Source organism: Palaemon carinicauda, chromosome 41 (genome assembly GCF_036898095.1).
Source record: "Palaemon carinicauda isolate YSFRI2023 chromosome 41, ASM3689809v2, whole genome shotgun sequence".
Classification (NCBI taxonomy): Eukaryota; Metazoa; Arthropoda; class Malacostraca; order Decapoda; family Palaemonidae; genus Palaemon; species Palaemon carinicauda.
Window position 1 is genome coordinate 53,090,698 of NC_090765.1, and position 14,010 is coordinate 53,104,707.

The 14,010-nt window shown below is 36.1% G+C and overlaps 2 protein-coding genes across 5 annotated transcripts in view; one reads left to right on the forward strand and one right to left on the reverse strand.

The window, feature by feature from the left end:
- Gtpx (Glutathione peroxidase homolog with thioredoxin peroxidase activity) overlaps positions 1 to 9,546 on the reverse strand; it is a 25,255-nt gene extending 15,709 nt beyond the window's left edge. The window contains exons 1-2 of one of the 3 annotated variants that reach the window (XM_068364724.1): positions 9,416 to 9,546; positions 5,088 to 5,152 (exon numbers count right to left, since the gene is read on the reverse strand). In XM_068364724.1, the coding sequence (XP_068220825.1) occupies positions 5,088 to 5,152; positions 9,416 to 9,431 (81 nt within the window). In that variant the 5' untranslated portion in view covers positions 9,432 to 9,546. Of the gene's footprint in view, positions 1 to 3,947; positions 4,088 to 5,087; positions 5,153 to 9,360 lie in introns of those variants that run through there. The other 2 variants (XM_068364726.1, XM_068364725.1) reach the window with 2 other exon arrangements.
- Positions 9,547 to 12,655: 3,109 nt separating this feature from the next.
- The window catches only part of LOC137632340 (uncharacterized), a 31,335-nt gene continuing 29,980 nt past the window's right edge, over positions 12,656 to 14,010 (forward strand). For both annotated transcript variants that reach the window (XM_068364275.1, XM_068364276.1), the window contains exon 1: positions 12,656 to 12,726. The gene's annotated coding sequence lies outside the window, so the exon portion shown is untranslated. The remainder of the gene's footprint in view (positions 12,727 to 14,010) is intronic.

Here is a 14,010-nt window from a genome sequence, read left to right on the forward strand (position 1 = left end):
TGCAATGGCCATAAATCTAAATAACATGGGGAATTTCAAGATTACATCAATTCGATGGGATCATTATTTTGTGAATGCTGGATATCTTAGTTAATTGCCTTTCAAACTTGATTTTTATGGTTCGCTCATTTTAAATAATAATAATAATACTGTACAGTAATAGCAAAATAAAGTCCGACACCTCGAATATCACAGCCACCAAACTCCGTGCATCGCAAAACACGGGGACATCACACATCGCTCTTGGTTACGGGTGTACTGTAGTCAGAAACCTGAGTCCTAACCCCAGGTGGACCAAGGGACGGAGCTGTGACACAAAGTCACAGGTCACAACACCTGTCCCGACCCGGATCCTGTGTCCCAACTCTCAGCCGTGTCACGGGCTAGGCCTCTTGCATCAGCCTGGGGGGGGTGTGACACCAGTCCAGCTAGACTACCGGGGTAGGGACCCGATTCAAGACTGTGACCCAGATGCAGGGGGCCAAAACAGGACCATGGCTCTCTCCCAAAGGGGTTGGGAGCCATTCAGGTGACGTCCATCACTCTTAAGAGAAGTGGTGTCGCCCTTTCCTACGACTACAGATGACTGGACTTCCTTGACTACTTCATCTTAGAATTAATGAACATAATAAAAAGTAGATGAAGTCAACGAGGGAGAGGAGTTTGAGTTCCTCTCTTCAGCCATCACCTCGGGCTCTCTAAGCAGAAGAGATCAACTCTGAGAAACCCAGACAACAACACTCACCAAAGGAGTTGCTGCAACAGGAACCACAACACTGTGGAACACTGACACAGGGAAGGGTAGTCACACAGAGGAGTAGAAGCCCCAGATCCCTCATGCACAAAGGTTGGGCTGAAGCATAGCTGAAAGGGGTTTGGCAAGGGGTAACCAGGTCAGAGGAGATATGCAGGGGAAAGTTATCCCACGGCACCAGCGCAACACATCCGTTCAGATCCAGGAGACCCAAGGGATGGGAAAATACTGTAGATATCACAGGAGATACTGGAACAGGGAACAGATTGAACACGTCTTTCAACACTGACTCAAGTAGGCCAAAACCTTCCTTAGGTCACACTCATCGTTAGCGGTGGCAATAACAGAGAAGAGCCAACATAGGTACGTGGGCTCCTTGCTCCCGACGCATACCCCCAGGGGATCAAGCCAGGAGGCCAAGGCTGGTAGTACGGTACGGAATGTTTTTCCGTACTCCGTACCTCGCTAAAATACCGTACCGTAATTTCGTACCGTACTATCAATAATTTTTCCGTACCGTACAGTACGGAAAAAATACCGTACCGTAATTTCGTACCGTACTATCAATAATTTTTCCGTACCGTACAGTACGGAAAAAATACCGTACCGTAATTTCGTACCGTACTATCAATAATTTTTCCGTACCGTACAGTACGGAAAAAATACCGTACCGTAATTCCGTACCTTTACCGTACTAATATGGCTGCTGCTGCTAAGGATATTTGTAGTAATATTTAATACTGTTCCTTTGTTTTTAATACAAGACCAAGAGTATTGACTTTTGGATTCATAAAACATGTTTTGCCATGTAACTATACCGTATAATTAGTACATGAAATATAGTGTGTGAAATATCATTCAAAATATTTCCCAGTATTATGACTCTGGATAATAATAATAATGTTGTTGAAACCATCACTTCCTCTTTTAAGGATTTTATTATGAAAAAAATATACAATAATCTAACCATTAATAGAACTTAAAAGCATTGCCTGATGTTACCATGTAATAAAATAAACTAATTTTTTTCTCAACATTCACAAGTTACGATGTAATAAAATAAAATAAATCTTTTTTTCTCGACATTGATAAACTAAAGTTACAATGTAAGAAAATAAACTAAATAGTTTTTTCTCAACATTCATAAACTAAAGTTAAGATGTAATAAAATAAACTAAATTTTTTTTCTGGACATTGATAAAATAAAGCTTGTAGCCTAGGCTATAGGAAAATACCTTCCAATAGCAACTTCTTTTAACCAAACATAAGAGTTCAAATTGATTATGTATTGCATCTTAGAAGCATAATGGCATCTATTATATCATCCTTCATGCCTAGTCTTAGTTCATCCAAAATGTATCTCAACCCTGAGAATGTTCGCTCTACACTCACTTGAGTGACAGGAAGTGCAAGGGCTACCTCGGCTATAGCCTTCAAATCTTGGTGTGGATGTTTATTCCACCACGTGAATATATCTTCCCTTTTTTCTATTCGAGTAGTTATTGAAACGCCTAATTGTTTGTTTTATTGCGGTTAATCGCAAAGCATCACAATCCACTACTTTGCTCTCCCTTTTTCGGTTGTTATCAGCAGCAGACAATATTTGGTCAATTATATCTTTTGAGCTCTCTTCATTTCCACTTTGGCTTCCACTCAAGTTCTTTTCTTCATTTTTTTTTTTTTTTGTGTAAAATCATCCTGAAAATTACTAGAGCTTTTCAATGACATAATTCTCTTCCATAATGCAGTGAGGTGCAGCATTGCAAGATATTTTTGTGGTTCAACTAGTAGGCACTGAAATCTTGGATCAAGATAAATGGCTGCCAGGAATGCTGGATTGTTGAGTAGAGAAAGCTCTCGATTCTGCATGGCAGTAATAAGGTCGGCTGAAAACTGTCTAGATGATTTTGACAGAAGCACTTTACATTTTAACCACTCACCAAGGAACATTCCAGCAGTCAGTTTCTGCATTTGTATGGTAACGGTCGTATTGTACACAGGTTTGAGACAGAGTAAAAGGTCTTCAATAGTTTTCCAGTCATCTTCAGGGATCAAAAGAGATTCATTCGCAAGTCCTATTTGGCATAAAAAAAGATTTGCTTGCTTTGCTTGGGCAGTAGTTTGTCATTTTTTTCTAAATACTAACCTCATATTCTGTGTATGGGTTTTCTTCACTACTTTGCGCACTTAGTTAGCAAAGATTTTACAGATTGATTTCCGTTGATCATATCATGCACACATAGCTGTAACGTATGAGCAGCACATCTAATGGAAATGACTCCATCAGCCCTATGGGGAAGACTCTTCCAAAGCACATTATAGGATTATATTTGTGATGCCTCAAACTTTAGTTGGTATTACTTCAAGAATTAGACACAGACGTCACATGTTAATTAAGGAATTAACACATGCATAGTCTATTACAAAACTGAAATATAAAATACCTTAGTATTCTACAAGTGAAATCTTTTTTAGTCCAGTCAATTACTGGTGTCCAAATATGCATTAACAGTAATTACGTAGTGATAGATATCCAAGCCTAAGGTAAGGTACGGTACGGAATTTCCCCATTTTTTCCGTACCTGAACCGTACCGTACCGTACTTTGGTAAAATTACCGTACCGTAATTCCGTACCGTACTTATAGGCTAAATATCAACCGTACCGTACCGTACTCCATACCGTACCGTACGCCAGCCTTGCAGGAGGCTTAAGTGTAGGAACTACAGCCAGTTTAAAAAAAAAAAAAAAAAAATGTAATGTAATGTAAAGACCATCCTCCCACGATTGAGTGTCTTGCTTCCCATTATAACATTCACTTCCTTAAGAAAAAGAAGATGAAAAGTTCAATTAAGGGTGAATCGGTACACATATACTCAATGGAGCCAAAATCACAAGAGACATTGGGTCGCTTAACTGCTCGTTATAATGATTCAACGGCTATCCAGCTTGAGCTGAAAACATTCTCTACCTAAAGGATGATAGTTTGCATCTCGTGTAAGAACAATAATTATCTCTTCAAAGAAAACTAAACACCAATATAAAAGTGTATCATATACAGAATATTTCAGATGGTTGAAAAATGTCTTGTCCAGTGAGTGAACATAACAAAAAAATGTGATACTACATAATGCTTTATAAGCAAAGCTGGACTGTGATACTAAATTGAAGATAAAATAAATAATGCTGACAACCTTTCCACAACCAATTCCCATGATGCAGATGATGAAATAAAGCAAGAACTGCATAAGAAAATCCAACTACACTTCACCAAGAAACAACTTAATGTTACACTGACCAAACGAAGTAAACCAATGCTTATCTATCCAAAGATAAATACTATCACTGACACTTGTAAAGAGTAAAGTCCTTAGCTAAAATCAGACCTTGGAGGCAAAAGTAAAATAATCAGTCCAACATGAGAAAACATTTGTACTTAATCTTAATGTACCCAAAGCTTGGGGAATAAAAATGACAAATTCGAAGATAATTTGTATTTTTCCTAACCATACAAACCTTAGGTATTTACAAAGGGTTACCTTTGTAAATAGCGTGGTTTGTATTCCGGTTACGGAACAAATGACAAATTCGAAGATAATTTGTATTTTTCCTAACCATACAAACCTTAGCTATTTACACAGGTAACCCTTTGTAAATAGCGTGGTTTGTATTCCGGTTACGGAACAAATGACAAATTCGAAGATAATTTGTATTTTTCCTAACCATACAAACCTTAGCTATTTACACAGGTAACCCTTTGTAAATAGCGTGGTTTGTATTCCGGTTACGGAACAAATGACAAATTCGAAGATAATTTGTATTTTTCCTAACCATACAAACCTTAGCTATTTACAAAGGGTTACCTTTGTAAATAGCGTGGTTTGTATTCCGGTTACGGAACAAATGACATATTCGAAGATAATTTGTATTTTTCCTAACCATACAAACCTTAGCTATTTACAAAGGGTTACCTTTGTAAATAGCGTGGTTTGTATTCCGGTTACGGAACAAATGACATATTCGAAGATAATTTGTATTTTTCCTAACCATACAAACCTTAGCTATTTACACAGGTAACCCTTTGTAAATAGCGTGGTTTGTATTCCGGTTACGGAACAAATGACAAATTCGAAGATAATTTGTATTTTTCCTAACCATACAAACCTTAGCTATTTACACAGGTAACCCTTTGTAAATAGCGTGGTTTGTATTCCGGTTACGGAACAATCCTAATTTCATGAAGCACTAAATTGCCCACATTCACGATGATCATCATATATTGGAACTTGACATGACTAAACATATTCGGCTTACATAAATAGCTATTCACTTACCATGACTAAGGGTCTTGTGTAAGCTGCCAAACACGCACTTCCTCCAACTGCTAATAAACTTGTGGCTGTAAGGGGAAACATACTGATAAATTGATGAAAAATAGATATAAAGAAGAAAATAACAGAGAAAGTCTCAAAATGACAGACAGTCATTAAGACTCTACCATGTTAATTTATTGTACCTGTATAAGTCAAAACATCAAAATTTTTCCAATTTCACAGTAATGTAAATTCTAAAATATTCTCCTCCTACAAGTGTATAAAAGAATTAAAAGTAATGAAATAAGAGAAGCTACGACTACATAAAGAGATTGTAGCATAAACAGAACTATAATAAAAGACAAACTAAATAGAAGACTATAATTGTAGTCATTACAATACTGTAAATAGATATCATAAATTTTTAACATACTGTATTCAATGATCTGTAAATACAGTAGCTACGCCACTTACTATCCAAAGGAAAAAACAACACTTTTGCCCAATATGTTTGACAGCAAACTGAACAATGAAAAATCTTAATTTTCTTACTTCCTGTTTCCCTGAACTTAATACAACTACAGTAGTTTAGCTTTTCAGACCCCTGATTTATTAAAACTTTTACTCGACCTTGATGTCTATAGGTTGGACTCCAAAGGTATTTTTTTTTTTCTAAAGACAGCCAGTTTCTCAGTTTATAAGTTGTTTGTTATTTTTTACAAGTTAGTCCAGAGTTACTTTATCCTTTTGTTGTTAAAGAACTGGTAATGTTACTTTAAAGGGTACAGTATTAGGTATACGAGTTTGTGGTAGCTCTAACCCTGTTCATTACCACTCAATTTTCATAAATCCCCTATCATCTAAGCTTTTTAACGTCTTATGGCAAATCATTTAAATAAGTATGCCAAATAGTTTGCAGTTTAGCGTTTGCAAAGGCCTTGGAGCACGCGATACCTTCTTACAATTTCTCTGCACACCTGGATTCATAGCCCCCATCCAGCGAGCCCTCAAAACACTGACAGTGATCACAGAATGATATACTGTACCTCACAGTTGGGAAGGTGGGTAGTATGAAATATAGTTAAGATTACAAGAAGAAAAAGAATCGTAAGTTCAAGTCACACCATAAACACTCACTCAGTGTAACACTTCATTCAGAAATAGCCTGGACCTATCTTCCCTGGTGGACTGCTAGTTAGGTTAGCCTAAAATGAAAACAGGGACAGGCACAGCCCCATGCCAGATAGGGTATGATGTGCACGGTTAGGATTAAACAATTTATGGATGAACTTTACACTCTAGGTCAGGTCAAGTGGGGGGGGAGCTAGCAGACAGGAATGACATGGAATGCAGGGTTAGGTTGAAATATATCCTGTAACTGAATCTTGAATGAAATATCTCTATCCTGTACAGTATCTGTGACTATACTGTACGGTCAGAAATTCCAAATATCTGTGACTACACTGTACAGTCAAAAGTTATGAAAAAAATTACATAATAAAACTACTTCTCAAAAAATTTCTTTTATTTTATACCAAATGATATGAACCACATATTTTTCACAATGGTTACAAAGTAACTTATGCATACATCCCTTTCAGACAAATTTACTGTACAGTACCCAGAAAAAGTTGGGGTAACACACGAAAATTAGGTTTGCTTCAATGATGAAATTATTTTTTTTTCAAGTCAATACCAACTAAGAGTTCAAAATAGATTTCACAAACTTTGCTCATTTTGAACGAACATAACCTTAATTTCTATTGAAAACAGACTTATTAAGGGTCCCAGGGACGCAAAGTCCCCTTGGTTTTTCTTGGACCTAGACATTGTAACGTAATTCTAGCTTTTGAGTAATAATTGTAACATACTGCTCTCATATTTTCAAAATTAAAAGTTGCTTTTCTTTAGTGTGCACCAGCCTGCCATCTGTGAGCTGGTAAAGAAGGTATTTAGGTTCAGTTGCTAATTCCTGCCCCTTTTCTGTTTTCCATGTTATGTTAATGGTGAGTTGGACTTCCACGTGACTGGAATGGGAGTCAAGGTGGAGGGTGAATAATTTTGATTAAGGGGGAGTCCACATATTGTGCTAAAGAACGCTAGTGCTCATCAGCGGTCTGATAACCGTAATCCAGGATCAATACTTCAGCAGCAGCAGCAGCAATTGGTGCTATTTGGACGACCATAGTTCGCTAGCGTTTGGCCCAGGGAGGCCTGAAAAACAGGTATGGTTTGGTGCCACTGCTTATCCCTTAGTGAAGAGGGTTGTGTTGTGCTGGGAGTTATGTATCCCTTGGTTTAGGAGGACGGTTTTGTGCTGGTGAGCAACCCCAAGGATCGGCAATAGATCGATAGCGTTCTGGACCCTGTGAGGTCTCGTGACAGGTACTGTTAAGGCTTGTCAGAGCATTCCTTGTGCCTTTTTATGTATCAAGTCGACTCTAAAATTATCACTTCATGAGTACCATCGGAGGACGAAATTTCGTTAATATAATGTGTGTTTTTTTTTATATATTTGTGTGTATTTCTCAGTCACGAAAGGTGTTTAGGTAGGTAGGGAATATATGTACTTAACTAGGCTCTAAACTTTCTTATTACTTTTTCTATATTGACAAGTTATTTTGAGATGACGAAAGTGGGTGATAGTATATGAATCTTTTGTGCCTCTATACCTCTTACTAGTACTCTTCTCTCTTCCAAATGTTTTCAGTGTGGTATGTTTTCCGTCTGTGTCCTGAAAGTTCTCTTTATTATTTATATAACTGAGTAAATGAAATTAGAGTGTTTTCCAAGTAATTTTCTATTTTGTTTACATGAGCAGCTTTTCCGAGTGTTTGTTTAAATATATATATATTGTATAATAAATTATCATTGACGTCTCCAAGGTTCTTTTTACCCTCTTGTTTATGATTGTTCTTGATTATTTTCTTGTTTACCAATCTGATGTTTTGGGCGTACTTCAGTAACCTGGTAAAAATAAAGCCGTAAGGCAGTTTACTTGCGGCCACCTTAAATTAAGCAACAAGGCCTAATTGGCATTTGAAGGTCGGCCCGCCGGTAACAACATCCATATTTGGCTAAGATAATTTGCAGCTCCCTATTTCACTCTTCTGTTTTCATCCCACACAAAAAATAAGGTTCGCCAATAAATTTCCCCATTTGGTTTTAGTACATCAGGAGTCAATCATAAACTAAAATTTCTAAATTCCAATAGTAATTGCAGTGAAAATCACTCAAAATAAACTAAAGAAAATCATATTCTTGTGACATGAAATACCCAAAACTTTAATCTACCAAAAACATTACTAAATGTTTGAGCGTATGGTAAAAATTAGTTTTGGAAGGAATTTTTCTTGATACTGGCGAAGTGTCAACACCTGCTGAAAATGGAACCTCCTCAATGGAAAATTTTGGTTACTCTTAAAATTGAATATTGCATAATTCATCATTGAACAAACGATAATGCCATATAGCACATAGAAAAATGTGATCAATTCACCATTCACTAAACTCTCCAGTCGCGCCTTGTTATTCATGCACCACAAGTATTCATATTTTCCGTATCGACGTCCCAATATGATGAATTGTTCCCAGCTTGAAATAATAGAACGAATAACCACATATGTGGGCTGGCTTGTGGCATTTCGTGTTGCTGAAGTAAAGTCCTGCCCTTGTTCTGTACTAAATGGTAAATCGGTATATATTTACCCAAGCACCACTTGAGCGATACTAGGATGATCGATGAGTAACATGTCCTAGGGTAGCTTGAATAGAAGGGGGGAACATGACTTTCAAGTTAGGCAAGGGGGAAAACGGTGGGTTCCTACATATAACCGTGACGGTGCACGAGTACATATTTACTGGCCAATCTTCATTCTATGACATTTGTCACAGAATCCAAAAAACAGGTCAACAAAAAATTCAAGAACAGAAATGCATAAAATACGATAACCAATTAAATAATAAATGATTGTCTTTGGAGAGAGAATAAAAGCAGAATTTTGCAAACATGATCGCTTTATATAACCACACCCTAGCGATGATAACCAGTTAGGCATAAGAGTTCACGGCTACCCTAAGCCTTACTAATATACTTGTAAATCGCTTTTGAAAGAAATCAACAATGTTTAAACTAGCACAACAACGCAAATTGTTAAAAACTACAGCAGCAATCACGCAACCATGTTATGTCACTAAAAATCCTTTAAAAAAAATGGCAAGCAAGCAAATGCACCGTCAGCTCCTTATACAAGCAAAAGCGTTAAGAAAACAATTAGTTAAGTGCATCCCATACCACCACACTAGTCTAATTCTCCTTCGTCCTGGTAAAGGTCTTTACTGGCTTGTACCTGCCACTCGCAACATAGTCTATTTGCAGACTGACGATAAAGAATTGTAAGGACAGAGGAAGAAATCAGTTGCTGGTTGTGGTCTCGGTGCTGCTGAGGAATCGTCTGCCGTACTATAAACAACATGGGGGTCAGGGTTGCCAGATTATTTCGACTGAATTATCGTACATGAGCCTTAAAATTGTCGTTTTTCAACCAAAGTTATCGTACACAGTATCAATATAATTATTAGGGTGTTACATGATTGACTTATTTCAAAAGATTTTAGTATAATTGTTTAATTAAACCCACAGACACCTACATTGTTTATACCTTAGGTATGTATCGTACATCGTACTGGACCTAAAATAATCGTACACGTACTATAATTATCGTACGAATGGCAACCCTGATGGGAGTTGCCAGGTTTTCTAAATGAAAAAAGGCCAACTTCTAATCAACAGAAGCCTTTGAAGCTTTAAAAGGCCAACCCATTAGTAGAAAAAGGCCAAATATATAGTATTTAAGGACCGCCTTTTTCTTAAAACGCCAAATTTGAGGGTTTTGTTTGGCCTGAAAAAGGCCAAACTGGCAACTTTGCTAAACAACATGGGGGTTGCGCAATCTTCTTCATCTTCTATGCTTCTTACGTTACGACGTGAGGCTGATGAAGTTGAAGTTAAACCAATGGTCTTTGATAGTGACATAAAAAGCTGGTTTGGTTGGAAAGATTTTCTTACGCAAAATTACATGCCTAACAAATCACTAATACTAGATGTCGGTAAACGCAAAGGCTTAAGAAATTGTGAAATATCATTACACGATATTAAGCTCTCTCTCTCTCTCTCTCTCTCTCTCTCTCTCTCTCTCTCTCTCTCTCTCTCTCTCTCTCTCTCTCTCTCCATTATATTTTTTGGACTAGATATGTATATAGTTTCTTCTCGAATCTTTCCAAAGCTTAACATTAATTTATTATGAAATTTAGGGACAAATTGAATAGCCCTAGTACCTATTACTTGAAAGATCTCTCAATTATTAAATGTGTTACCGCTTAGCTCCATTCATATACATTTGCCGTGTTTTTATGCTTTCGATTGTGCAATCTGGACGCCATTTACACTTTCCGATCGCTCTGTTCCATATCAACGTGACGTCGAATTTTATATCCTATTCTTATTTTGACAGGAAGCTCCATAAGCAGGAATCTAATCCTTTCCCCGGATGATTTGTTCATTATTAAATTTGTCGTCTTGTTAAATACACCAAACAACCTTTTCCTGACGATTTGTTGGACTTAGGTTGATGCTGTTCAAAGAAATTTAGTCTCACGATTAAATGGCTATACATAATCATTTAAGATCAGCATATCGTCTTTGTAATAGGACCAGGAAAACGCTCCTTAAAATAGAGTAAGTTAAGTTAAATGACAACTTCATTAAACTAACGACTGGTGTTGAGAAAAACACGAAACTTAGAGTACCTGGCCCTGTAACAACTCAAGAAACTCCGAAAACTATTAGTTCATTATTATTATTATTATTATTATTATTATTATTATTATTATTATTATTATTATTATTATTATTATTACTATCCAAGCTACAACCCTAATTGGAAAACCTTTATTTCGGTCGAATTCTCTAGTCTAGGTTTAGATATGGAACTTATTTCATCAATATGCAACCTGTAATTGTTGTATTTCGAATAGTAACTCCCAAAAAGAGAAAAGAAAAATATTTCAACTCTGGTATGTGCAAAAGTTATTGCGTTTCACTCTAAGTTCACATTAGATGGACATCTTTGACTCATATGAATTCTTGAATCTTGGCACAAATATATTTCTCACTTCATTATTATATACACTTGGTGCCTCAATTCTGCATATATTATTAAAGTAACAAAGTTCCATACATAATATACGCTCTCAGAATCTTCTGCATACTGACCTCACCAATGCTTTCAATAAGCTCTCATGGCATCTTCATTATTCCTCAGTTGGTCTCTAACTGTTTGCGAAGTATCAACCTAACCACACATCCATTTTTACAACCGAACGCTAGACAGGTTCAGCATCTGTCCAAAAGGTTCTGAGATTTGTGAAAATCAGTGTTGCCAGATTGTCAGAAATTTCTGGATATCTTCTGAAATTTGCAACCATTGTCAGAATTTTAGAAATCACGGCCGAATCTTCTGAAATTTTCAATGATTTGCCAGTTTTTCCCAAAACTATATAAATTCATACAGAAATCTTGGAAAAAATATAAATCGCAAGCTTCTAAATATTACGGAAATGAAATGTAGAGAGAGATTGCCTATTCCTCCAACTCCCAACACGTTTCAGACGTCACATGATCATGAGAGACAGAGAGAGATTGTTTTCTAAACTGTTTCAAACATGTAGGCTACACGTATGTTTGTTTTCTACATCGATTTCATTGGCACAATATCGGTGCGACTGTTCGAAAGGTAGGCCTACCCATATTGACAGTCACTTTCACCATAATCACGCGCATTTGAACTTCAGTGTTCTTAAGTTTGTTGGCTTGTCGCTTGATCAACTATCTTACGGCAAGATTCTGTCATTCTGCTGTGAATTCATACATAACTACACTTGATTAAGTTTGTTATTCAACATTTAAAAGAAATATCGAATTATTTTGTTGAAATTAGTCCAAAAAAAAACTTTGTGTGTAGCCATTTTTTTGTTTAAGTGATGATCACGGGTTCATGATATATATATATATATATATATATATATATATATATATATATATATATATATATATATATATATATATATATATATATATATATATATATATATATATATTGCTGTTCGATGATAGTTTTTGCATCAAAATCATCTTCCTGTTAATTATCCCTATGTTATTTACATTTTCTTGTTAATTACCTATTTTTTTTATTCACTCTGCCATGTTTATTAATCCAGTATTATTGAAGTTACGTTTGTTTTCTGTATTCAGTCAAAGAAATTATAATTCATTCAATATGTCAAAGGAAATTGCCAATAATTTACATATTTTGGTTTGTAGTACAAAGTATTATTGAATTTTTCTTTAAATTCATATAAGAAAAGAAATAAATAGTTGATTACTCTTAATGTACAATTGATTGTTTTCTTATTTACTTTTGTAAAATCAATTTATGATAACAAATAAAATTGTCAGAAATTTTAAGAAATATCCAGAAATTTTGTTGCAAATTCTTCAGAAATTATTCAGTGACCATCTGGCAACACTGGTGAAAATCTCTTTAACTACAAACCCAGTTTCTCTAACACCTCTGGATATACAATTGACCTCCGTGACCCGGTAAGATGCCCCTCACTTCTTGCTTTTGCTATATATAGAAAATTTGGCATAATCGATATTATTACAGTTAACAATGCCACCCAATTGTCTCCTCTGGTAGGCCTACCTATATTATTAACCGCCATTATCTTAAGAATAGCTCGATAGTTATGGGAAGCAGCTCTTCTATGAGAAGGACACTCCAAAATCAAACCATTGTTCTCTAGTCTTGGTTAGTGTCATAGCCTCTGTACCATGGTCTTCCACTGTCTCGGGTTAGAGTTCTCTTGTTTGAGTAATACACTCGGGCACACTATTCTATCTAATTTATCTTCTCTTTGTTTTTTTTTTTGTAGTTTATATAGAAAATATTTATTTCAATGTTGTTACTGTTCTTAAAATATTTTATTATTCATTGTTTCCTTTCCTCCATGGGCTATTTTCCCTCTTGGGGCACCTGGGCTGATAGCATTTTGCTTTTCAAACTAGGGTTGCAGCTTAGCAAGTAATAATAATAATAATAATAATAATAATAATAATAATAATAATAATAATAATAATAATAATAATAATAGGCTTAACCCCCATCATCCCTTTGACATATTTGGCTGTACCTAGACTCAATCTCGCCTTTCCTGTCCCAGAGGGTTTTTTTTTTTTTTTTTTTGTTTCTTCTTTTTTTTTTAGCACAAACTGAACTTATTTCTCATGGCCTTCCCGTCCAACATTATCAACAGGAGGTTATTTTTCCTCCAAAGGGCAATCATAACCCCACTCCCCCCCCCCCCCCACTTAACCTGACATGATTGGGACAAAGACTGCTTGAATGTGTGACCCTTGATATATTTAACACTTAAACCATAGGTTTAGGCAATAGTCACTACTGTAGGTTCTAGAACTTTTCCATATGTAGGCCCAAAATTGTAGGTTATAACAAGCTCCCACTAGACACCCTAAGGACTGATAATAGCTCTCTCTCTCTCTCTCTCTCTCTCTCTCTCTCTCTCTCTCTCTCTCTCTCTCTCTCTCTCTCTCTCTCTCTCTCTCTCTCACGAAATAATGTGAAATCGTGGATTTGACAATTAACGCGGATTATGCTATTGTGATACGCCATATACTTAGTGCATACGATAACCAAATCTTGTAGATTTGTTCGTTCGTTTAAAAACGAGCATGCATTAAGTGTAGGCACGGGCTCTTGCTGTAAGACAGCCTGTAAAAGTATGTAAAGCACACAAAGTAAATATATATATTTCATACGTCCGCATTTTAGGCACTACAATATTTCTTATTCATTGGTCCCCT